Source organism: Euprymna scolopes, chromosome 35 (assembly GCF_053919585.1).
Source record: "Euprymna scolopes isolate OS-2025 chromosome 35, ASM5391958v1, whole genome shotgun sequence".
NCBI classification, from domain to species: Eukaryota; Metazoa; Mollusca; class Cephalopoda; order Sepiida; family Sepiolidae; genus Euprymna; species Euprymna scolopes.
The window spans coordinates 35,571,034-35,590,605 of NC_136516.1; the positions used below are offsets into that span (position 1 = coordinate 35,571,034).

Here is a 19,572-nt window from a genome sequence, read left to right on the forward strand (position 1 = left end):
TATTTTGATTATAAACTTGAATTATCTTAACATGTTAAGAATTCTTCTACATTTTCTTTTTTCAGGTTCCCAAGAGTTTTCAAAGGATCCTTTCAATTGATAATATCAAAGCCACTGACGTAGATACGGAAAACACTGCCTTAGATGTAGTGATTCAATATCAGCCAAAGAACGGAAATATCAAAACTGCTTCGAAAAGTAAGACGTAATCTATTCCATTTTTACTTTCAAATTAGAAAAATTGAACCTCAAATTAAAAAAAAATCAAATTCAAACTTATTATCTCATCCATCTGCTAACAAATTCAATGTAAAGTTTAAAAATGCACAATTATGAAAACACTTTTTTACTTACAAACACATTTTAATTAAGAAATAAATAAAAAAAACTTGTGTAAAACCCCCTTTTAAAAAGTGTAAGACTTCTAACATTGTTCTCGAGGGAGGTAAATAAATGCTATTTTCTTATATCTAAAAAATAAAAAGTAAAAAGATTTCTAACTAAAATGTATTTTCAAAATAAAATGTTTCTTCGCTTGTTTGCTTATAGGAAAAATGTAAACGGTTTTTTATTCTCTAAAGTTTAGTTGCTACAAAATAAATAGCATTTTGAACTATTTAAAACAAACAAACAAAAAGGCAGGTGGGTGGAAAAGTGACTGGTATTTTCATGGTAACATTTATTTATTGTATATTTGATTTTTACTCTTAGTCGGCTGTTGACTTTACTGCTAAATCCCCGAATACTTTTAATTTAAAAAAAGGGCTTTGCATATTATATATTTCCGTCTGCTACCGAATTAAATCGCAACGTTAAAATGTGCGTATTTAAAAAAGAAAACAGCACAGGAATTTATTTACAATAACACGTTATAGCTGCGTTTAAAAAATGTAAATAAGTCTCCTTTTTTTAATAATAAAATGTTATTATATATATATATAAACAGACACACAGTCTAAGCAAATACCGAATTTCACGAGCGTCTGAGACGCGAAACTGAGAAGCGACAGTTTTTCCACGGCCTTTATCAGCTGTCTAAAGCACGCATGCGCACAAGAGAATTTCATTAAGAAAATGTAACTGAGTTTCGCAGCTCCAAGCAAGTTTTATTTTTATATGAATTTGGGGGTGCTTACCGACATTAAACATAATGATTTTATAATGTACACATAGAAAGAAAAAATAAAATATAAAAAAAGAGACGCATTATTTTTAATTTTATCATTAAGATTGTGTAGAAATAATTCGGAGGTGCTGCAGTTCCACAGCCCCATGCATGAGCTGCCATTAGTTGCAAGGATTAATAATACTCACAGACTTACGCTTTTTTTTTTTTTTTTTCAGATCTGAAAACGGTGAAAACGGTCACAGATTTCCCTTACGACATCCTCATCGACGGGCGTGTTATCTACGATCAAAACCGTTACGTCAGTCCGGAAACAACCGAAGATTATTTTACTGTTTACGTCACAGATGGGATCAACCAATCGCCTGCACGCAATGTCACTGTATTATTTTCGGTAAGTATGATTGTTAATGAGTTAGTTATGAAGAGGATAGAAATACCAAGTCATTTATTATAATTTGAAAACCATTAATTATAAACAGTGTGTGTGTGTGTGTTTGTGTGTGTGTGTGTGTGTGTGTGTGTGTACTAGACACAAAAATATATATATGTGTGTCGACTAGACACAAATATCCTTGTCTACCGTGCTATTGTTCTTTCCATTCTTCTTTATGGATCTGAGTCATGGACTCCATACAGACATCACATTAATCAGCTGGACGTTTTCCACAAAAGCTGTCTACGCTCCATATGTGGTCTTAGCCTCCGCGACAAGGTATCAAATGCCGAATTATTCACAAAATGCAAAATATCTGGCATTGAATTATTCCTTATTCAATCGCAATTGCGGTGGGCTGGTCATGTATTGAGGATGCCCGATGACAGAATTCCAAAAATTGCGATGTACAGTCAATTTGAGGGTGGTAAAAGAATTGTCGGACGTCCTTGGCTTAGGTACAAGGACAAGTTGAAGAGTAACTTGTCTGCAGTGAACATACCATACAGGAGTCTTGAAGATGAGGTGAATGACCGAAAAGGATGGAGATCAAGGTGTTTTGAAGGTCTCCAGAGGTTTCAATCTGAAAGCTTAAGGCAACTGAAAGGAAACAGAGTAAGAGCAAAACGACTACCAGCCGCACCAATATCTGCAGCATTAAATCCACATTCATGTTCTATTTGTGGCCTTGTCTGCAAGTCCCTTGCTGGACTAAAAAGTCATCAGAGGCAAAAGCATAAATGAGTTTTAGAAATATGGGTTGTCTGAACCTCATACGTCGAAATCGACGGGAGAGTCCATCATATGTGTGTGTGTGTGTGTGTGTGTGTGTGTGTGTGTGTGTACACACACACAAAGGACGTTCCAAAAAGTAATGTCTCTTATTTTTTTATTCCGCCCGAATGGATCAGAGCTGATTACAAATTGCATTGTTATGATGGCTGGTCTTCAGTGAAGTTTGAATGGCAATAAGGCTCTTTAAGGTCCCTGTCCTCTTTGAACTTTTTCAGTGGAGATCTGGTTAGTGCTCTCTTTCCTAGGTCTTTCCACTCTCCTTGCTAGGACGTTGGGAAGATTTACTGCCATCCAATATATATATATATATATATATATATATATATATATATATATATATATATATATATATATATATATATATATATATACTCGGGTTTTTTTATATTCAAAAGTAATGGACTAATGAATTCAACGAGGTTGTTAGATAGTGCTCAATAAAAAGAGCTGATAATACTTGTTTATTGTTATATAAACATGCTCACATCCCGCTGCTACAAATAGCCACTTGTTTCAATCAAACAACAGATATCATCAGGCAGCGACTTGACTATTCAAAAGTTCAATGAATAATGGATTTTTATTTTAGGTAGGAACTCTTTAAAAGTTGGAGTTAAAAAACTTAAAACACAGAACTTTAATTAAAAAATGTAAAAAGGGAGGGGCAATTTAAATAAACTTAAAAGATTACAATGGGGAGAAAGTGATTGAAAATGGAAAAAAAAGGAATAGAGAAAGAAATAGAGAAAGAAAATAGAGAGAAAAAAATAGAGAGAAAAAGAAGAGAGAATATATATATATATATATATATATATATATATATATATACATATATATATATATACATATACATATATATATATATGATATGGAGAAGAAAAGAAAAAAGATATAAATTGTTATTATAAAGAGAATAAGAACTAGAAGGAAAAGGAAAGAATAATGAGATCTAGTTAAATAGAGAAAGAGAGAAAGAGAGAAAATAAGAATTTGACAGTATATAGAAAAAGAAAAAGAGAAAGAAAAAGATCTGCGTGTCAACCAATTTATGAACAATTATACAATTCAGTAATGAAACATATTATTACAAATACAGACAGAAGATACAATCCAAGCGTCAGAAATGAACATGTCAAAAAAGGCAGTGAATGTATCCAGCCAGCATATTTATCCTCTTACATACGTCCACGAGTAATATCAACGCAATTCAAACATACGTCTACAATTAATTAGGCCCTTTATGCTAAATGATATAAGTTTAAAGTTTTCGCGTTCTTATTAGATAAATATATAAATAAAAGAAAAAAATAAAAAAATAATGATAAACCAATATTAAAATTATTATTAATAATATAAACATAATAGTAATGATAATAATAATAATAATAATAATAATAATAATAATAATAATAATAATAATAATAATAATAAAAACAGAATAAAATTAATATTTATTATCTTTTTAATATAGGAATGAAATTCTTAAACTTAATTAAAAAGCACTTCCCTATTAATAACATACTACATAAAATTTTCAATAAAAATACAATAAAACATAGTTATAGCTGTAATGAAAACCTTGAAAGAATAATTAAAAAACATAATAACAAAATATTAAACAAAAATAGCACACCCATTGCTACCGAAAGTTGTAACTGTAGAATTAAATCAAAATGCCCTCTTAAAGGAAATTGTCAAATTACTTCTGTAGTGTACCAAGCAACTATTTCTACTAAGGAAAATCCGAATGAAAAAAAATATTACATAGGAATGACAAATAACAATTTTAAAGAAAGATTTACCGGTCACAAGTGCTCCTTTGAAAATAATGAATACAAAAATAGAACTTCCTTGTCTAAATATTACAATGAACTAGTAGAGCAAGGTTACTCCCCAATAGTAAATTGGAAAATTTTAAAGAAAGCGAAAACCTGTTCATCTTTAAACTCGCCTTGCTACCTATGTCTTTATGAGAAATTATTTATACTTACTTTTAAAGAAAGAGATAAATTATTAAATAAGAAGCACGAAAATTCAATTAATTGCAAACATTATAAAAACCATCTTTTAAGTAATTTAGTTTAGATATAAAATTTAAATAAATTTAAAATTGTCACTGATTTCTATAATTTATTAAAATACTATTAATATACTTTCTCCTCTCCTGATTTCATTCTTTACTTCCCCTATCTTATATACCTGTGTGTCTATGTGTATATGTATATGTCTATGTATTTATTTTATGACCGTGTGTACTTGGATTTATATATTTCTATATTATTTGGTATACCCTCCCATGTTTATTCAATTCATTTGTATGTTTCTATGTGTGTATGCATCTATCTGTACTCTTGCCAAATTATTTGTATTCTTATTTATTTCTATATGTATAATTTATGTAAATTATACATATTTATGTGTGAGTATATATATATGTGTGTGTGCGTTGTTGTTTATTAGTATATGATTGTGTGCATATATTTGTGTATTTTTTTGTATGCATGTGGATACATAAGATTATATATATATATATATATATATATATATATATATATATATGCTTATTTGTATGTCGGTTGGTTCTCTGTCGGTATATACATATGTATTTTATTATTTTTATTTGGGTACTATCTACCTGTGCGTCGCTACTTTTGAGTATTTCGTTGATTTAATTACTTCTTTCGCCTGAATATACTTATATATTTATAGGTAAGTGTACTTGTATCTGTGTTATTAATAATCTGGTCTTGAATGTATTAATTTGTGATTTAATATGACTTTATATCTATACTTAATTAGCTTAAACTTTCAACTTAATAGTATAGTTACACCTTTACTAATGTGCATGTATATGTATATATATATATATGTGTGTGTGTGTGTGTGCGTGTGTATGTGTGTGTATATATGGATATATATATGTGTGTGTGTGTATATATTTACATATATGTATTGTATTCTTTTTATATACATAAATATTAGTAGTTTTTTATTTATAATTATTGGACCTATTTAATTTATTTAATCCCCTCTTATGGCTAAATATGTTATATTAAAAAGATAATAAATATTAATTTTATTCTGTTTTTATTATTATTATTATTATTATTATTATTATTATTATTATTATTATTATTATTATTATTATTATTATTACTATTATGTTTATATTATTAATAATAATTTTAATATTGGTTTATCATTATTTTTTTATTTTTTTCTTTTATTTATATATTTATCTAATAAGAACGCGAAAACTTTAAACTTATATCATTTAGCATAAAGGGCCTAATTAATTGTAGACGTATGTTTGAATTGCGTTGATATTACTCGTGGACGTATGTAAGAGGATAAATATGCTGGCTGGATACATTCACTGCCTTTTTTGACATGTTCATTTCTGACGCTTGGATTATATCTTCTGTCTGTATTTGTAATAATATGTTTCATTACTGAATTGTATAATTGTTCATAAATTGGTTGACACGCAGATCTTTTTCTTTCTCTTTTTCTTTTTCTATATACTGTCAAATTCTTATTTTCTCTCTTTCTCTCTTTCTCTATTTAACTAGATCTCATTATTCTTTCCTTTTCCTTCTAGTTCTTATTCTCTTTATAATAACAATTTATATCTTTTTTCTTTTCTTCTCCATATCATATATATATATATATGTATATATATGTATATATATATATATATATTCTCTCTTCTTTTTCTCTCTATTTTTTTCTCTCTATTTTCTTTCTCTATTTCTTTCTCTATTCCTTTTTTTCCATTTTCAATCACTTTCTCCCCATTGTAATCTTTTAACTTTATTTAAATTGCCCCTCCCTTTTTACATTTTTTAATTAAAGTTCTGTGTTTTAAGTTTTTTAACTCCAACTTTTAAAGAGTTCCTACCTAAAATAAAAATCCATTATTCATTGAACTTTTGAATAGTCAAGTCGCTGCCTGATGATATCTGTTGTTTGATTGAAACAAGTGGCTATTTGTAGCAGCGGGATGTGAGCATGTTTATACAACAATAAACAAATATATATATATATATATATATAGTAGTCTCTAGCTTCTACGTTAATCTCATTACAGACGGACACTTCCAAAGAATCAATAGTCTTGGTTTGCGAGCAGATCTTTGTCAAAGAAGACCATTCTGTGACTTTGACCAATTCCTCACTGTCAGTTATTGGTGCCAAATACGAACCTGTGGAAGTCATTTTTAAAATCGACCAGCCTCCATTGCACGGTAAGTGATGAGACATTATTACTCATTCGAGTAACATTAAATGTTCTTTGCAGTTATAAATATGTTGTATTTTGGTTGGAGGATAGATGGAAGGTGTGTGGCTATGCAGAAAATAAAGCATTCCACTCTGAATACGTGGCTGAATAAGCTGATATCTCTCTCTCTTTCTTTCTTTATCTTTCTCTCTGTCTGTCTCTCTCACTCACTCACTCTCTCTCTCTCTCTCTCTCTCTCTCTCTCTCTCTCTCTCTCTCTCTCTCTCTCTCTTGACTCTTTTCTCTTCACCAGTATAGACGTTTTAGTATCTCTTTTTTACCTATTCATCAAGGGAGTATATAATACGATAAACACTCGCAGAGTAATTCTAAAGAAAAATAATATAAAAATAAACGAAATTGTTAAAACGCATATTGTGTGCTGTCATTATAAACAACTATTACAGTCGTTGATGCGAAGAAGAAAAGAAAGAGATATATATCGACTGCTACTACTGTTACCATGACAACTCTTGACTGTAAAGTTATTTTATGAATTGAAAAAAAAAATGTTATTTGAAAGAAAATAAAATGGCAGCATGAATCCGGTTAGAGAAGCTTTCGCATGTAAAAACTTAATCCAGTCACAATCAGTAGAAACGTGATGGTCTTCTCGTTTTTAGAGGGAAAGTTATCACTGAAAAATTCAAAGAGATTCGGTATATTTTATGATATACGGCACAGTCACGTTGACACAGTTCCCGCCAGATCACCAAAGTTAAGCAACGATGAGCCTGGCCAGTACCTGATGGGTGACAATTTGGGGAGGCTAAATGCTGTATTTATCGCGCTGAGACATAAGAAATTTCCACTAATTCACTGGGAGAGGTATGCACCCCTAGTTTTAGTTAAGACATGCATCTAGGAGAAGGTAACCGTGATGGCGTCGGCAGCAGGACGTTGGATGGCCATGGAGGAGGATGAATCTCTAACAGATCAACGGTTCTATTAGTAGGGCAGGTTATCTCAAAATTCCATAAGAATCTTTCACTTGGTGATACAAGCGCCAAAATTGGCACAAATGACGTTCAAAACGAAGAAGAACAGAACGTTAGCCATCAGAAAATTCAAGATGGCTGCCAGTTTTTAAGATGGCTGCAGAAGTAAACCTGACAAATTTCAAGATGGCTGCCAGTTTTTAAGATGGCTGCAGAAGTAAACCTGACAAATTTCAATTTTGGTGCTTGTATCATCAAGTGAAAGATTGTTTCAGAAATCTGCCCCACTATATTGAGAGTTACGTTGTTTGACTGCAGCTGTGCGGATGATCTAAGGAAAACGGAAGAAGAAGAAGAAGAAGAAGAAGAAGAAGAAGAAGAAGAAGAAGATGATGATGATGATGATGATGATGTTTTATAAAGCAATTCTGGCATCGGATTTGTTCATTCTCATCACACATGGTTATAAATGGAATCACCCAAATTTATGTGGTCATATTTTTCCATTTTACCAAAAGAATTTTGCAACAATTCTTACAAGTGCTGATGTAAAAAATAATTAATACACGAAAATCATACGGCTTAACATAACATAGACGCTAAGAAACGATGCTGATATACTCATGAGGATCTGAAGAATTTACAACGGTAATATACGATAGACGTGCATCTATACAAACGACACAACTATCTGTGGCAAGACTTCGAAGAGCATTGGTGATCAAGATCTTGCTGATTCTTTCTCTTCCGATCTGGAGAACATGGTGCAATGGAGGAAAAGTGTTTTTTGTTGTTGTTTTTAACTTTTAACAACTCTAAAACTACTCTCCCTCCTTTCATCACCAACGATTGGATCCTGATGTAGTTGTAATGAATGCCGTTTCACTTTGTTTTGATAAGCTGGCTTTCGCTCCAGACCTTCAATGAAAGACATACCATATATGTTGCTAAAGTTGCTGGAGAAGTGGTTGGATCATTCTACTGCTCCAGAAAGTACATGACTCCTGATGCAATCCTTTACCTGCATAATAGTCACATACATCCTAAGATGGAGTCCTGATGCCATATCTAGGGAGATGCCACTCAAAGCAGCCTATCTTGCATTGACAGTATAAACCCGATTCCGATACAATTGCTGATTCTGTTCTAAATTATAGACTCCAGTTCCTTTTAAATGCCTAAGTATAGAGTTATTTTATGGCGGGGGGGGGGAATTACTGCAAAAACTCATGTACACATATTTTCTCAAGCATAAAAATACACGTGTGGGAGTGACTTTTACTGGTAGTTTAAAATCAATAAATATTTATCATGTCATCATTAATACGATCCATGGAAAAGTAAGTTAAGCAAAAACAACCAGATAAAAAACAATAAAGAGAATCGTTTATGGCATCGGAAAATAGATACAAATATTTCCGATTCCTCGTTTTCTTGTCTTTTTATCGCAGCAAAGACGTTGCCAGTTTTATATCTACAGAAGATGCTCAACTGAGATGCAAGTTCTGGTTCCTCAATTAAAACATTTACAGCAAGAACTCGTCGTGCTACCACAACAGATAATGTCCATTTCTTTCTCAGTGTGACTAAAACTTAACAGATGAATAGTTTCTTCCCAAAAAATTTCTATCTGTGTGACACGTTACCATTGAGTTACTTCCTTGTAGACTACAACGTGGTCGTTTTGACATATACTAGTCGAGCCGTCCTCCTAAATAATTTATTTTTTCCATCATATTAACCGTTCTCAATCTGCTCATATAGTGTTATTTATAATTCAACCCTTATCCTCGAACTGCTTTTAGACTTTATACACAGTGACTCATTACTAGGGCTATGACAACAGAATATTATTTTCATTCTTTTGACTCTCAAGTATATATCCGACACAATAAGACACAGTCAATCAACCGAGAACCGCATCAGTCTATATAAAAACATATAAGATATTAACGGATGTATACTACAGGATTCAAAACAATGAAAAGAATATGCTGTTGTCACAGACCTAGTCATTACTATAGAATACATCATTTCGCTAAAGAAACAATATACTGATTATGTAATTGGTTATTCATTAGTGTATAAACAAAAATTCAAGTTCTTTTTCTCACGATCTTTTTTCTGATTAATATATTTTTACTTTTTCAGGTTTCCTAAAAAAGAAACAAGTTTACACGGATCTTCCGTCTGAGGCTGAAACTCTCAAAGGAAACGATCATTTTACATATGAGGTAAGTAAATACTTATTTTTACGAGGTCACTTCAATAAGTTTCCAGACTTTTTCGTATGGGCACTTTTATTGATAGTACACACATGAAGCTCTAGCCCCCTTCGAAGTAATCTCCTCCGGCTGCAAGACACTTGTCGTGCTGTTCCAAAAACTTCTGCAAGGCCCCATGAAAGTCCTCTTGAGTGAGTTTGTCAATGATCCTCTTTACAACCCCTGTTCATCTCCCCAATTGTCTCATAACAACAACCGCTAAGGTTTTCCTTAAGTTTAGGGAATAACTAAAAGTCACAGGGAGCAAGTTCTGGACTATAGGGAGGGTGAGGAACTGTCTTGATGACCACCTTGATGAAATAATAGGTAACAAAAATTGATTTGCGAACTGGTGCATTCACGCAAATCTTCCGTATCTTCAGTTCATCACAAATAATTGCATATACAGTTCCCAGACTGACATCAAACTGTGCACTTATTGTCTCTATACAAACACAATTTCTTTATTTCACTAATCAACACTAGTGTTCTGACTTCCTTACTCCTCTCACACCTCTCATCATCCTCTGCAGACTCCCTGCCTTCCTTGAATCTCTTATGTCATTCAAAAATTGATGCTCGATTCATGCAAGATGGTCGAAAAGCAATCCAAAGCATTCCATGTTTCTGTTGCATTTTTTTTCCAAGTTTAAAACAGAATTTTATTGCATATCTTTCTTCTAAAGTTTCCTCACGTCCAAATTGCATTTTTGAAATTCACCAATTGTGACAACCAGGCTTTCGTAGGGTGTATTCCAATTCCTGCTTAAGCTATTCATTTAGAACCTGCTCAGTTATCTCAGAAGATGTATAGCAATAACATACTGAATTTTCAAGCGTCTACAATTTTAAATGCTTGTACAAAAAAAAAGTCTGAAAACTTATTGACTCAACTACCAGATTAAATAATGACACCAACTTAAACCAATCTACCGATCAATTACAAATCAACCCACCATATAATAATCCAGCACCAGACCTAACGGAAAATAATCACAATAAGCAAGAGGCAATATATTTTGACTCCACATCTGGCCTAATAAAACATAGAATTTCAACGCACAAATATTCTTTTAAAAATAACTCTCTGTCAAACCAAACTACTCTATCCAACTATATTTGGCAACTCAAAAATAGCAATATTTCTTTCAAGTTGAAATGGCGAGTAATTGAATCTTGCAAACCATATAAACCAGGAGATAAATTCTGTGCACTATGTACAAAAGAGACCCTAAAAATTTTGAAATATGACGATATAAAAAATGCAACCACCCTATTAAATTCAAGACAGGAACTAATCTTCACATGCAGTCATAAACGTTGGTTTAAATTTAATAAATATAAACCACCTTAAATCATTAAAAATTACTTATTAGTAAAAATAGATTACAATTTTTTTTATTATTCTGTAATAAATTAAGTTAGACTAATTATCCCCCTTACATCCTTTAATTAAAGAAAATATGACTAATTATCCCCCTTGCATTATTCAATTATACAAATAACATTAACCTACAATTTCTTTCGAATTATAAACCGTGGCGTCTTTAAATCAAAAGTATGCTAACGGAAATAAATTATTGCATGGGCGTTCTTCTTAAAATTTATCATTTCATAAGCTGAAAAGCTATAGCAAACATCTATATGAATACTTTAACCATAGTTCCTGATTTCAAAAGGCGAAAAATTAAAAGGTAAATATTTGTACCTATATTTTTATGTATATATCTGTATATGTATATATGTGTCTATTTTTTTCATATATATGCATGTATATATTTGTGTATGTATGTATGTATGTATAATATTGTACTTAAACCAAATTTATATTTTACTCTATTTATTTCTATCTCTAACCCATATTAATTTTCTTATCAAGTTTAAATCCATACCTTTATTTTAATTTTTTCCAGATACATCTGCCTTACTTTTAATGCTAGGTTTATTTATGGTGTCTTTTACATTTAATAAAAACCCTTCACAATATTTGCTGACGAGGAAACCTTGTTTGTTAAAAAATTATATGTAATAATTATTGTCCGTAACTTGATGTCTAACACAATAAAAACACTGTTTTCCGAAACGATCGTACACATAATTGATTTTGTTGTTGTTCCTTCTTATGAAACGGATTTTTAATTTAATTATAATTTGATTTTTAAATTATCAATCACATTACTAAATATATATATAGAGAGAGAGAGAGAAGAGAGAGTGAGAGAGAGAGAGAGAGAGAGAGAGATAACCATTTCATTTTGAAGCCAATCAATGAGAAACCACTTAATAATTGGCCGTGCATTAATTGCTATGACTGGTAGAACCCTTTCTAAGAATCCAACCTTCAAATCCCTTGACCCAACATTCAAAGACAACATGAATCGGTATAAATGTATACCTGATAGTGCTGCGAAGAAGCCACCATTCGCCCATGCTCGGATTATTGTTGTAATATCTAAACTAGTACACTAACCACTAATCTCTCCCTGGTAGAAAGGATAAGAAAAAAATACTAAGCTGATAGGTCCCACACTATCTGCCAATCTCTAGTATCTGTCCCATCATCGCAATATTACATCTCTGTGCTGGTTTTACAGTTCCACAGACGTACAGTTCCACAGACGTAGATTCAATGTACATATCTCCGAAAAAAAAAACTGACGAGGCACAAAAGGCCACCTCTTCACTGTAAAGTTTCCCAGGTGCTGGAAAACTTTATATTCTAATAGTTTCTTTCCTCGAACCGCTTACCTTTGGAATTTCTTCCTTGCTCCATGTTTGCCCGATTATACCAACACGCAGAAATTTAAATCTTCCTCCGCAACTCCTCTTTTAAGATGCGCCTTATAAATCCCACCCCTAATCACTGGAGCCGCTTATGTCTCTGTGACAATATGTTTTTGATTGATTAAAATAGAAATATTTTATAATCATCGGATGCAAATGAACACTACACCTTATATCCTGACACTTAGCCTCAATTTTACTCTTTGAACTTCTAGTGGAATTTTCCATTTTTCTACTTACTATAACCTTATCTGAAAAATACCGTTTTTAACATTATTTTTATATTCACATCCAATTTTGTTAGATATGTAATTATAAATAAATGGCAATGACAGATCTGTCATGTTGAGAAAAGGTAGTTTTAGCGGCCAGGTATTTAAACCCGTTGCTTCTGCATTTACCGAATTTCCTATTGACGTTAGTAATGATAAAATACTGAATATTTATTGGTTTTAAAATCTATAGATCATCCCCAACAAGTGTATTTTTACACTTGAGAAAATATCTGCACATTTAACATGCATTTTTACGGTAATCGGGAAAAATAACTTTATAGTTAAATATTTAGAGTTTTATAAAGAATCGGAATCGGTAATTGTATCGAAATCGGAAATTTAGTACGGAATCGGTAATTGTATCGGAATAGGGAAATACATTAGAATCGTCCCATCACTAATCTATATTTACACACGCACACACATATATGTGTGCGTGTGTGTGCGTGCGTGTGTGTGCGTGCGTGTGTGGGTATTCCTTTATTCCGAGAAAAGCAAGCGGACAGCGAATGGGATTGACCAGACGTTTTGAAGGGAGTGTTCATTATTTTATGAATTGAAAACGAAAAATCTCATGTTAAATGTTTCCATTGATGTAGCAAATACGGACGGCGATGTAATCAAATTTAGACAAATGTAGCGAATTTTCTGGGAACGAATGGGAGAGGGAAAGCAGAAAATAATTCGGAAGGATAAATTTTGCTATCTCTGGTGATTCAGGTGCTGCTTGGAAATAATAAAAGATTTTATTATAACAGATGAATGCGATGTCCACGCTCAGCAATTGACGGAAATAGCCGGAATATGCCGACCGAACGTTCCCCAATGTTTACCGAATGTGCTGCTTGTTTTTAGTTAATAAGAATCTATGAAGGCTATTTTTTTTATATAAATTCGAAAAAAATAAAGCATTAATTTTAATTGCGCAGGTTGTGGTTAGGGTGAGGGTTGGGTTAGATACATGTTTATAATTTTATTTATTGTATTTCCATGTATTTCTTTTTGATCATTATAATTTTCTCGTTTAACGTTTGGCGATCGGTTGCTTCCGGTTATTTCCGTCATCGCACCCGAGAAACTTTGTTGAAACCGCGGGTCGGTAAATGCAGAAGTACCTTTGTTTTCATTTGATTTCTTTCCGTGTCTTTTAGGATATTCTTGGGAGCCTGATTTTGTACAAGAATGTAAACGACGAAGAGACTACAGACTCGTTCACACTCAACATAACTTACGGTGCTTTCTTTGAAAGAGTTTTAATAAGTGTCGGCATTGGTCTACTCCACGACGAAACTCCCCGGGTCGCCATTAACGACGTCCTGCACATCCAAAAAGGTAAAACTTCGCTTTACTTATTCTGTCATTTAATCTTCACGTTCTATACCTAATCCTAACCCTAACCCTAACCCTACACGACGTTTGTGACAAAAGAGGAAAACGTGTTGCTTGCTAGATCAGATTCTATCAATACAACACATATCGTTGGCCTTTTTTTTTATCTTGAAGCGTGTTTTTCTGTTCTTTTAGTTTTTCCCCCTTACATTGAGTGGCTTCATGCCTTGTATGGAGGGATTTCCATAAGTTGTTTTTTTTTAGCATTTTTCATCATGAAACTGACAATTCGTCTATCACATTAATCCTTATCCTCGAGTGGCCTTATCTGGAGCTATTTCTATAAAAAAAGAATACTCCATGCATGGAATTAATGGTGGCTTTGTAGAAATATAGAATACTGACAGGTGTGAGATGTTTATTACTACAATAGAAGGAGCCCACCTTCTTTGCAGCAGCCTTGGCAATGTTTCCTGGGTATTTTTCCCAGTTCATGTTACCTGTGAATGTTTGGTCAAGGAGTTTAAATGATGGACTCTCAGGAAGGGTGTTACTAGCCATGGCAATTAGTGGTTGAAAAGGTTTAATATTATATGTGTCTCTTCATTATTTTCTAGACGCTGGAATGTGGAGGTTGGTGCTGTATGTCGAGACAGAAAAAGAAAAAAAAACTTCAATATCTCTGCAGTTAAATGGCTGGTAAACAGCAAAACAAAATAAAATAAATACAATAAGCGAAAGTGCAGCTAGAATTCGTCACTGTCAACTTTCTCTCTCAACTTCCAACAGGTGTTCTCCCGACCACCTCTGCCAACAGGCATTAGAAAAGTGACTCCCATTCCATTTGCACACGTGCGCAGTGGAAGATGAGATCTCGTGAGATTCCACGAGATTACACCTTATAAATCCATGGATGCCATCTTTAATTTCTCTCTCTCTTCTCTCTCTCTCTCTCTCTCTCTCTCTCTCTCTCTCTCTCTCTCTCTCTCAGATCCCATCCGAAGGTAAGTTGTATAACCGCATAATACACACACACACGCGGGCGCTTTGTTCTATGATTATTACATTCAACTCTACAATCTCGTTATGTTGCTTATATATGAAAGACGATTCATTTATTTATTTCAGGTTCAACTGAAAGAATTACTTCATCCATTTTGAAGTCTACCGATGTTGATACGGACGATTCAAAGATTATTTATAAACTGATTGAAGTCCCGGCGTTTGGACGTCTGAGATTGAATCAAGATGGTGTCCTACGTGATCTCACAAGCCACAAGCCAGACAACATATTCACACAGACCGACATTAACAAAGGTGCGCATATTGCGACACTTCTTAAGAGATTTAGTTTTTTAGTTGTTTCTTTTTTCTCTTGAGATGAAACATCGAATCCTGTGTCGTTTCTCGATGCTGCCTTTGCTGGGACACGGATCAACGAAAAAAGAAAAAGATGTGCTTCATATTGAGCTTAAATGATTTTTTTTCCTTCTTACACAGAGCTGAAATTCATCTGACATGTCATATTTCTGGCAAACGCCGATGTATAAAAAAAATGTAATGATTAGAGCTATGACAGGAGAATATTCTTATCATTGTTTTGACTCTTGAGTATATATCCGACACAGACATTTAATCAATCGAGGACCACATCACTCTATCTAAAAACATATATGATATTAACCGATACATACTCGAGAATCAAAATAATGGAAAGAATATTCTCTTGTCATAACCCTAGTAATGATATATCTTTGTTGTTATTGACGGTGAACGAGTGCGGGTGAATGAGAAAGATGGTGGACAAATGTTTTTTTTATATAAATTTTTTATTTTTTTTAGTCATGTTCACCCCAAACAAGGAAAATTGTAACTAGTATTGGGACGATTAATCGACTAATCGGAATCGGAAAAATCGTAACTTTTTGGGTTATCGGAATTGGTATTGGAATCTATAAAAATGTGATTATTTTCAGATGCCAAAAAGAACTCTTTCAGTTACGTATTTTTATTATTTGATTTTGTTTAAAGCAAAACTTCCATTGCTGGGAGTAATAATACTTGCCAACAACAACAACAACAACAGCAACAACAACAAAAATATTGTCATGGTGCCTAAGATTTTTCAATTGTTTTTACCTAATTTACTACTCAGTGTCCCCTTCTTACCAACTACATACCTCATTGTACAGCAAATTTGACTTTTACTTTAAGGTTTGTGATGTCATAATCAATTAATGTACATCACAATAACAACATACAATTGTAATTATGAAGCTCGAGTGTATATAGAAACACGCCTAATGTACTGTTGTCGCACGCAACTACGCTTCACAGTCAGATAAACTATTCTAAAAAAAAGCGACTCTGAAGACTAGTACATAATCCACGGGTATATTTATTTAAAGAGAAAAGGTAAAAATTGAAATAGAAAAAATGACAGGTATGAGAAAGTAAAAATAATAACAACAAACGAGGGTAGGAAAATGAAGAAGTTAAAGAAATCTGCGTTTGACCTTTACTCCTGATCTTAAATGGAACACGTACATCAAGTCAGTTGCCAAGGTCGCTGGAAAGATGGTGGGATCCTTCTACCGCTCCGGAAGATATCTCACTACTGATGCAATTCTCTATCTATATAAAAGCCAAGTACGTCCAAGGATGGAATACTGCTGCCATATCTGGGCAGGAGCTGCTAAAACACCCTATCCTGCCTTGACAGAGTACAAAATCGACTTCGTGGCTTAATGGGGAATACCCTTTTCTCTACCCTGCAACCTCTCTCCCACAGAAGAGACTTTGCGAGCCTATCCTTGTTTTATCGTTATTTCCATGGTAGGTGCTCGTCTGAACTCCAATCTCTGGTCCCCCCTCGCTAATTTTTCACGAAAAACACCCGTCTAGCTGAATCCACTGTGAAAAATTTCCCCCACTCTATATTTGTGCCTAAATCAAAACGCGGATTCCATGAACAAAGCTTTTTTCTTAGAACTGCACGCCTGTGGAACTCTGTTCCGTCTGCCTGCTTCCCACCTGACTACAACTTGGATGTCTTCAAGTCTAACGTTAACAAATTCCTAATGAACCGCCCGCTTAAGTAAACACTTCATCAAATCTCCACACTAACGTACTGTACTTGCAGTAACCCTTATCCCTGAGTGGCTTCCGGGCCTTGATAAGCGGTGACCACCGTGTAAAAAAAGAAAATCGAAAGACTGGATAAGTTCGTAAAGAAATGGAACATTAAATGTCACAACAAAGTAAACAAAAAAATTGTCCAGAAGAAGAAATGGGTAAAGCATACTGTTGATACCAGGGATAGGAGCGGATAAAGAAGAAAGGAAGTCAAGACCAACTGGAAGAGGAAATTAGGAAGAAAGTAACGTTTTAGTTAAGAGTAAATTAAAGGGAGATAATGGGTTCAAACCTTGACCTGATGAGAAAACTTAATATGATTTCTGAATCAGCACCCCCAAATTAGTCTAAATCAGCTTAGAAACCTGAGGCACCAAAAATGTATTGGCCAGTGTAATAAAATAATAAATATTTATTGATTTTAAACTAAAGCTAGCATCTATAGATTATCCTACATAAGTGTGTTATTTTTTATTTATTTTGTTTTTTCGTTTGGGAAAATATATACGCATTTAACATATGTTTTTATGGCAATCGGAAAAAGGTAACAATTTTATAGTTAAATATTTAGAGATTTATAAAGAATCGGAATCGGAAATTGTATCAGAATCAGGAATTTAGTATGGAATCAGTAATTGTATCGGAATCAGGAAAAATATTGGAATCGTCCCATCACTAATTGTAACTTGAGGACCATGTTTAAAAGAAATGAGCGAGATGTTGGTTTACATTACATTTAAATCAATTCATACCAGTATAAGCAGGAAACCAGTTAATTCTAAAATTTAGCAGTTTGAGGAAAAAGCTTTCCGGTTTATACAGTGAAAGGGTCGGATTTTGTTGTACTTCAAAGTATGATGAATGCATCAGAGCACATCCCATCTATTATATAAAAGGCAAAATTGGCGCGCGTTTCTGCATGTCCGTGAAAGGCTTTTTTTTTGTCGGGGTTATCGTCAAGGTTACTATTTTGGAGAACTTTCCTTATGCTCCCCAGATCGTAATATGTTCGATTTGCAAACGGACGTTGTCTCTATCTTTTATTTGTTCGAGTTTTAAAAAAAATCCCTGATTCCAGGTGCTTGTTTATCTTTCTCGTATAAAAGCGAAACTGATCGAAGCAAAGGCATCCGCTTCTCAGCCTTCCCGGCTGAACGTCAATAAAAGCAATCAGTTTTGATCAATGTGGGAGAAACCTTTCATATCAGACAATTGCTATTCATTTGGACGCTGCTAGAGCTCCCCCTTTTAGGGGGAAGCTGGATTTCTCCAACATCGTGGGGAAACAGATACGACAGAAACTGGCCTACAGCCAGACTTAAGTGCGTGATTCTTAACTTAAGCTGGACGTTCATTTCTGCACCTGCATAAACTCATTCACTTAATTATTCATTTCTGCAAGTTAACTTTTTGATCATCATCGCTTAATTTGAACGCTTTTCTCTTCCTGTCGCGTTATAGCGTAGCGGTAAGAAGTCAAGTTTTTTTTCACTTTCTTTTCCGTCTTTGAGTCACGGGTTCGAGCCTGCCTGCCTGTTACCACTTTCTTTTGTTTTTCCAGCTCAGCACAAACCTCCAAACACACGAGCAACGCTGGGTATCCCCGCTAGTCCATTATATAAAAGGGAAAATGTGTATTTGTGTGTGCGTGTGTATGTGTGTGTTTGTATGTCTGCTAAAAACATTTGACAGACGCATCGGATCGTGAAAAATTGCTATCGTTAGAAAGATCGATCTCTTCGGATGAAAAATATCTAAAAATTGACCAAAAAGATTAATTCTGTGCTGGGCCGGTTTTTTTTTTTTTTTTTTTTTTTTTTTGCAAGGAGGGGTCAGCTTTTGCATCAACATTTTTGCATCAACATACGCCTACCAATCTCAACGTATTTCGAAGACCCGTGACGTCATACGTCGCCATTGCCGATACAGCTAGCGCGTTAGCTTTTTTTCACCTTTTCCTCTTTCGAGTTACAGGTCCGAGCCTACCTGCTTGCAGCAGTTAAATTTTTTTGCGCTCACACGGGCATTCGCTGCAATTTTGATTGATACAATTCATTTATTTTATTTTTTTTTTTTCAGGGGTTGCTCAATAGCCTTAGTTTACCACTTCCCTCCACCCGGGCATCGCCGGGTAGCCATGCTAGTTTAAATACTCCTAAAACAGGCACAGAGAAGCAACATTACGGCAATGGGCAGGAGTTGGAGTGC

At 33.7% G+C, this 19,572-nt stretch overlaps 1 protein-coding gene across 1 annotated transcript in view; it reads left to right on the plus strand.

Moving 5' to 3' along the window:
* LOC145259601 (extracellular matrix organizing protein FRAS1-like) overlaps positions 1–19,572 on the plus strand; it is a 294,783-nt gene that overhangs the window by 159,584 nt on the left and 115,627 nt on the right. The window contains exons 30-35 of the mRNA XM_080117256.1: positions 66–198; positions 1,345–1,520; positions 6,448–6,604; positions 9,729–9,811; positions 14,052–14,232; positions 15,358–15,546. Of these exons, the coding sequence (XP_079973382.1) occupies positions 66–198; positions 1,345–1,520; positions 6,448–6,604; positions 9,729–9,811; positions 14,052–14,232; positions 15,358–15,546 (919 nt within the window). The remainder of the gene's footprint in view (positions 1–65; positions 199–1,344; positions 1,521–6,447; positions 6,605–9,728; positions 9,812–14,051; positions 14,233–15,357; positions 15,547–19,572) is intronic.